Raw genomic sequence first — 6,000 nt, 5'->3', positions numbered from 1 at the left:
ATATATAATAATTAATAAATTATATTATATATTATTTATTTTTATTAAATCGGTAAATGATAATTTTTATTTCAATATATTTTGGATATTACTATGTGGTTTTGGATATTACTTAATATGTTTTCGTATATGTGACGTTAATTTTTTTAGATTAAATTTTTTTGTTTTCGATTTATTAATTATTATATGATGATGCATATTTTTGTATTAAATTAAATTTCTTTTGATTTTAGTTTTATTGGGAAAATGTGAGATTTAAACATGTGTAACGTCTCATACATTTGATTTAATTTTTTTTTACACAAACATGAAAAAAAAAGTGAGGTGGGATTGGGGACGGGGACGGGGACAGGGACAAAGATCGGGGACCCATCCCCTTCCCATTACCATCCCTAATGTAAATATGGCTCTTTACAGGGTAACATGAAGTAACTTTTGTCTAATTTGCATATATATTACCATCCTCGTACTTTGCTCTATTTAAAATTTTCTAAGGTCGTTTGATTTAATTTATGTAATTGTAGAATTTATTCGAAATTTAATAATAATCTTAAAATAAAAAGGACATTGTACGACCTACTTTTTATCATTTTGAACGTGAAACTTGTTTTAGTAACAAAATTTATTTTTCATCGAGTAAATTATAGATTTCCTCCCTGTGGTTATATAAAAACTATGGATTGGATCCTTCAGGTTAAATAATTACAACTATCATTATTATGGTTTTAGTTTTGTTGCAGACCGGGTCCCTTGCTCTAACTCTGTTAAATTTGTTGTCGTTAAATCCCTAAAGTGCCGCTCACATGAAGGACATTTTAGTCATTTTAAATATATCTTTAATGATTTTTTATACTACAGATTTCAATGCAATACGCATAAGTATGTAAAATATTTAATAAATTAAAAAAACAAAACCAAATAAAACCTACTCTTCTACAACGCCTCCTAGTCCTAGACTGGCAGACTCCCACCAGTGCCACCACCAAGAACTCCCTCTTCTCAGCTTCCTTCTTCCTCCCTCGTCTCCGGTTTGTAACCACCATTGCACCACCGTCTTGCCCAACAAAAACACATACAAGATCTGCCAAACAAAAATACGTAGATTATTTGTCAACAAAAACATACATAAGATCGTTTCTCCCTTCCATGTCACCCACCATCTCCATTTATGAAGATGGATCTGGAACTCTACTCTGCAACAATATTCCACCAATATCTCCATTTATTAAGAAGTAAACTCAAAGCCTATATCTAAAAGTTTTAGCTAATTTGTTCATCTCCAAAACGGTAAATCAAAGTCCAAAACCATTGATTCATTTGTTAGTTTGATGGTGGTAATGGGTATAAATAGAGATGACAACGCTAGTCAAGGGAGGAAGGGAGTCTGCTTTTTTTCATTTTAGTTTAACTTTTATATATATGCTTGTACAGCTGTAGATAAGGTTTATAACTTGTATATTTAAAATATATATTAAAAAGACGAAAATACACCTTAGGTGAGAGGCAGTGAGGGGTTTAATGGCAACGGATTTAACAAAGTTGGAGTGACTGCGTAAGAGACCCAATTCTTAATAAAACTGAAACAACTGTTAGGGGCTGTTTGGATCATGGGGATTGAAAGGAATTGGAATGTCCAATCATTTGACCAAATTCCAAATAGAGTGTTTGGTTCATGGAATAAGACTATGAAATCCTTTCAATTCAGTCGATTCATTCACGCACAGATTTTACAATTCCATGGCAATATGCTAGGATTTCAATTCATTTCCTACAGATTCCTTCCCTATTCCAATTCCATGCAACCAAACGCAATCACAAGACATGGTCAAATTCCATAAGATTTCATTCTATTCTCTCAAAGTCAAATTCATTTGATGAATTCTAATTCCATCGAATTCCATTCTACGAACCAAACGCCTCCTTAAGATTATAATTATTTCGTCTCAAAACTCAATCCACAATTTTCAGGGACGAAATCTGTAATTTAGTCTTTTTTTCTCTTATATTTAGGAAATATATCACAACTAATTTAAAGGTAAAAAGGAAAAAAAAGAAAAAAAAGAAAAAAAAAAGGGAAAATACTGCATCAAACCATCGAAGCCGTCAAGTTGGTTCAGTAATGATATGAAGGTGAGTGATAAGCCAGTAACAGATGTTGGATCCATCTGCTCACCTAAATCGATTTAATGTCATTTCTATTTCTATCTGTTTGTTCAACGAACTTCTTTTCTCCTATTTAATATACCCAATTAATCCTACCGTCTGTAATCAACCCTCTTACTCTGGATCTCACTCCCACAACGAGTTCAGCAATGGCGGGATTTTTGTCGATTCTTAGGCGATTGTATCTCACCGCTTATAATTGGATTGTCTTCGCCGGATGGTAACTTTAGATTTACACTCTAATCCTATTTCTAATCGTTGTTCGTTTCATAATCTTAAACTTCATCTCTCTGTGATGTTTTAGGTTTCAAGTATTGTTCTTGGCTTTGAAAACTCTAAAGGAATCAGGGCACGAACACGTTTACAGCAACATTGAGAAGCCGCTTTTATTGGCTCAATCGGCTGCCTTTCTAGAGGTATTCTAAAACTCAAACCCTCCACGATTCAAGGGTTTGTTCGATTATCGTAGGAAATATATCTTCCAAAAATTCTCCTTATAAACCGCTTGATGTTGTTTAGTGGGAAATTTGAACTTCGAAAGATAGTACCCCTTTCTTACCGCTATATTCATGCTTTCCAATAATAGAAATCTTTGGAAAAATATTGGGTCATGGCTGAAATTTATTAACGACTTTGTCAAAGAGAGTTGAGGCAAGCTCTTCATTTTTTTTTTCTCAATTAGGACAATCTGCTTGGATGATTGGCTTTTGATCTTTATTTTCCCCCTTCATTTCATATGGGTCAGTCTGTTTTCTCCTAAAATAATTTGGTACTGGCTGTTTTTACCCTTTGTTTCATATGGGTCAATCTGCTATTTTCACAATAAGTTTGTCCTCGGTCTGATCTATGATTAAATTCGAATGATTGTACTTTTTGTGTAAAAGTGACATCGAAAGTACTTGAATTGTGGTCCAGGGATATACATTCTATAGTTGCATCATCATCCTGTTATGATGCATAGAATGTAAATCCTAAGTTAAACTAATTATTGAAACCCCAGTTGGTATGCCTTCCATATCATGATGCTATGTAATGAGGTTATGCTTATCAGGTCCCGAATTGCTTGTAGAAGTTCTAGAATTTTAGCTGTTAATCAACTTATTTTGTGCATGAAGTTATATCAGCAAGCAAACATTCATTGATAGGCAGTTCTTAGATTATGAATTCATTGTGGGTGTATTTTGACTTCCTTCCCTTTCTTTTCTTGTTTTCTTATCTATGGAACAGATTCTACATGGTATCGTAGGTGAGTTCCATCTCATCTATAATCTATGCGTTCATTTGCACAACCATTTTTCTCAAAAAGTAGTGTTATTTTTTGGTAACCATGGGCGTCCAGGCCAGGTTGCACACACCTTGACTAACCCCATGGAACCAAGAAAATCCCGGGTGGCCCTGAGGAAACTCGAATTGGCTACCTGTATTTATTTAGCGGTTTCTTATCTTGTATGCTGTTTTTGGGATCAACAGGCTTGGTAAGATCCCCAATATCAGCAACGCTGCCTCAAATAAGTTCAAGGTTGTATGTGGTGTGGGGAATCCTGTATAGTTTTCCTGAGGTTAGAAACCTACCTACTTCCGTTCCTTTTGGTTTATCTTTTTAGTACAACTATACTGAGAGATGAAGGTTAATGGTGACAGGTACAAACACATCCTCTTGTTAGCTCTTTGGTCATCAGTTGGTGTATCACTGAGGTAACTCTTGCCAATTTCTTAAGCAATCAAAGTTGTGCCTACAATTCAGGGTTTGGCCGGTGTAACGAAATTTGCAAAGTTTTGATGATTACTTTCTCTACATATGGTGTAAATGGGTATAGATTTCCTAGAGTAAAACTTTTGGGAAAACAAGTATAGTGAAGCAAAGATTAGGGCTTTGGTTTCTTCCTTAGATAATTCTTCACATTTCTGTATGACTATATGCTATAGAGAGGGGGTGTGGATGCTATAAGATTGTAGTATTTCATGGTGGCGTGCATGTTGAGACCAAGAAGGCTGGTCTAGTTAGCTGGCGATGGCATGAGCATGAAGGACCTAATCGGCTTGTTATTTCATGAGCTTGGTCGGCACCAAACTTTGGTTTTTGCTAGTAGGCTCCAAGTCTTGTCCCAAACCCAGTATCTAAAACACTCTGCTTCAGATCTGAGGGATTCCATTGCTTCAAAGTTAGTGGTTTTTGCAGACTAAAGTGTAGTCTTTTTGTCGGTATTAGTAATTCATTAATATATATTCTGAACATATGTTTTGATGATTAGATTGTTCGGTATTCTTTCTTTGGCACAAAGGAGGCATTCGGTTCTGCTCCATACTGGCTGTTATGGCTCAGGTTTGACCTTCGAGCTCAATACTTGTCTTTCATTTTATTAATTTTCCACTCTCTTTGTTGTATGAAAATTGCAACATTGGCCATAGATATCATTAAACCATCAGTTGTTGGTGGCGATGAATATATGTGTAATTTAGCATGAAAATTTACCTATGAATAATATTAGAATTCAGAATGGAAATATATGGAATTTTGCAACCATTTTATTTTGGGTTATAAATAATGCAGGTATAGTACTTTTCTGGTATTGTATCCAACTGGTATCGCTAGTGAAATTGGTATGATCTACAATGCCCTACCTTTTATGAAGGTAAACTAGTGTCTTATCTCTCTACATGATAATTTGTATTTTGTTTATCTATGTATATTATCTATCATATACTATGGTAGATGAGATCTGAACTCTGAATTTCTATGACCTTTTTGTTTAGGAATCTGGATTGTATTCAGTAAGAATGCCCAACAAGTGGAACTTTTCATTTGATTATTTCTATGGTGCAATTGTGGTGATTGCGATTTACATACCAGGTAATAAGATGCTCATGTGTTTGAGCAAAATATACTGCACTTTTGGAAACTCAAAATCTTTTTACAACCAAAAGGTCTTCACCTTTCTACTATTTTACATTGGAGTTGTTTGTTTTGGTGTTTGGTTACACAAATCCCATTAGTGTTTTGACTAGATGGTAATAATTGATCTTTGGGCTGTGGAATCTTAGGGCCCATTTGGTTTGCGGGATTGGATTGGGTTTGGAGGGATTTGGAATTGAATACCATTCCAATCACATGTTTGGTTTGAATGATTTCCTGGATTTGAAATCCCACAAACGTAGGATTTTGAAATCCTACCGGGGGGGGGGGGGGGGGGTTGTTGGTATTTTGCAGGATTTCATAGGATTTGTGTGTCATTAATCTTTATTTTTCATAAATTTTCTTATTATGACATTGTACTTTCATTTTTTCTTATCACAAAAATCTATTTTTTATTAGGGATTATACTTTGAAAATATATCCATTGTAGCCCTATATAAACTACAACCTTTGGTGCAGGTATCCCGCATTTGTATGGATACATGCTTGGACAAAGAAAGAAAACTCTGTCTAAATCGAAAAAGGAGTGAAGAATCTTAAATCTCTATGGTTGTTTAATTGTAACCATTGTTGATGAGTTATGTTAGTCGTATTTTCTTTAACCTTTGTAGCGTAATTTCTTGCACACAGACATGTTGAATGGTGATGATGTAACTTCACTATTTAATTAATTTATTATCTCTCCATCAAGAATTTTCAAAAATCATCTTTTTTGTAATATTTTATTTTATTCCCACGTTTAATAATCTGTATTTTTGTCTACATATTGTATGAAATACTGTAGCATGTATATCTATGCTATCTTATAGATGTTCTGTTTTCCCAATGTGCTTTATTGGCGATTGGAGCTCCAGAAGCTCATCTACGAAATGACCACCGCTCACCAGGCCTCGCTCATCTTGGCCCCTCTCAACGAGACAGCT

At 34.6% G+C, this 6,000-nt stretch overlaps 1 protein-coding gene across 1 annotated transcript; it reads left to right on the top strand.

Annotated features, from left to right (window-relative positions):
- Positions 1–2,114: 2,114 nt before the first annotated feature.
- On the top strand, positions 2,115–5,775 carry LOC112528404 (very-long-chain (3R)-3-hydroxyacyl-CoA dehydratase PASTICCINO 2). Its single transcript, XM_025139428.1, has 9 exons — positions 2,115–2,383; positions 2,468–2,579; positions 3,391–3,409; positions 3,634–3,722; positions 3,805–3,858; positions 4,416–4,486; positions 4,715–4,796; positions 4,918–5,014; positions 5,537–5,775. Exons 1-9 carry the CDS (start codon positions 2,313–2,315, stop codon positions 5,605–5,607), a joined length of 666 nt encoding a protein of 221 aa, XP_024995196.1. The 5' UTR covers positions 2,115–2,312; the 3' UTR covers positions 5,608–5,775.
- The last annotated feature ends 225 nt before the right edge of the window (positions 5,776–6,000 follow it).

Source organism: Cynara cardunculus (assembly GCF_001531365.2).
Source record: "Cynara cardunculus var. scolymus isolate 2C chromosome LG 1, CcrdV1, whole genome shotgun sequence".
NCBI lineage: Eukaryota > Viridiplantae > Streptophyta > Magnoliopsida > Asterales > Asteraceae > Cynara > Cynara cardunculus.
Note: the sequence above shows the minus strand (reverse complement) of the source record. Positions and strands in the feature narration are given on the sequence as shown.

Bases quoted from the DNA above. Each gene is read 5' to 3' on its own strand.
- LOC112528404 (XM_025139428.1), top strand. From the start codon at position 2,313: ATGGCGGGATTTTTGTCGATTCTTAGGCGATTGTATCTCACCGCTTAT. The intron at 4,797-4,917 runs GTAAACTAGTGT...CTTTTTGTTTAG, and splicing joins ATGCCCTACCTTTTATGAAG to GAATCTGGATTGTATTCAGT. The intron at 5,015-5,536 runs GTAATAAGATGC...CCTTTGGTGCAG, and splicing joins GATTGCGATTTACATACCAG to GTATCCCGCATTTGTATGGA.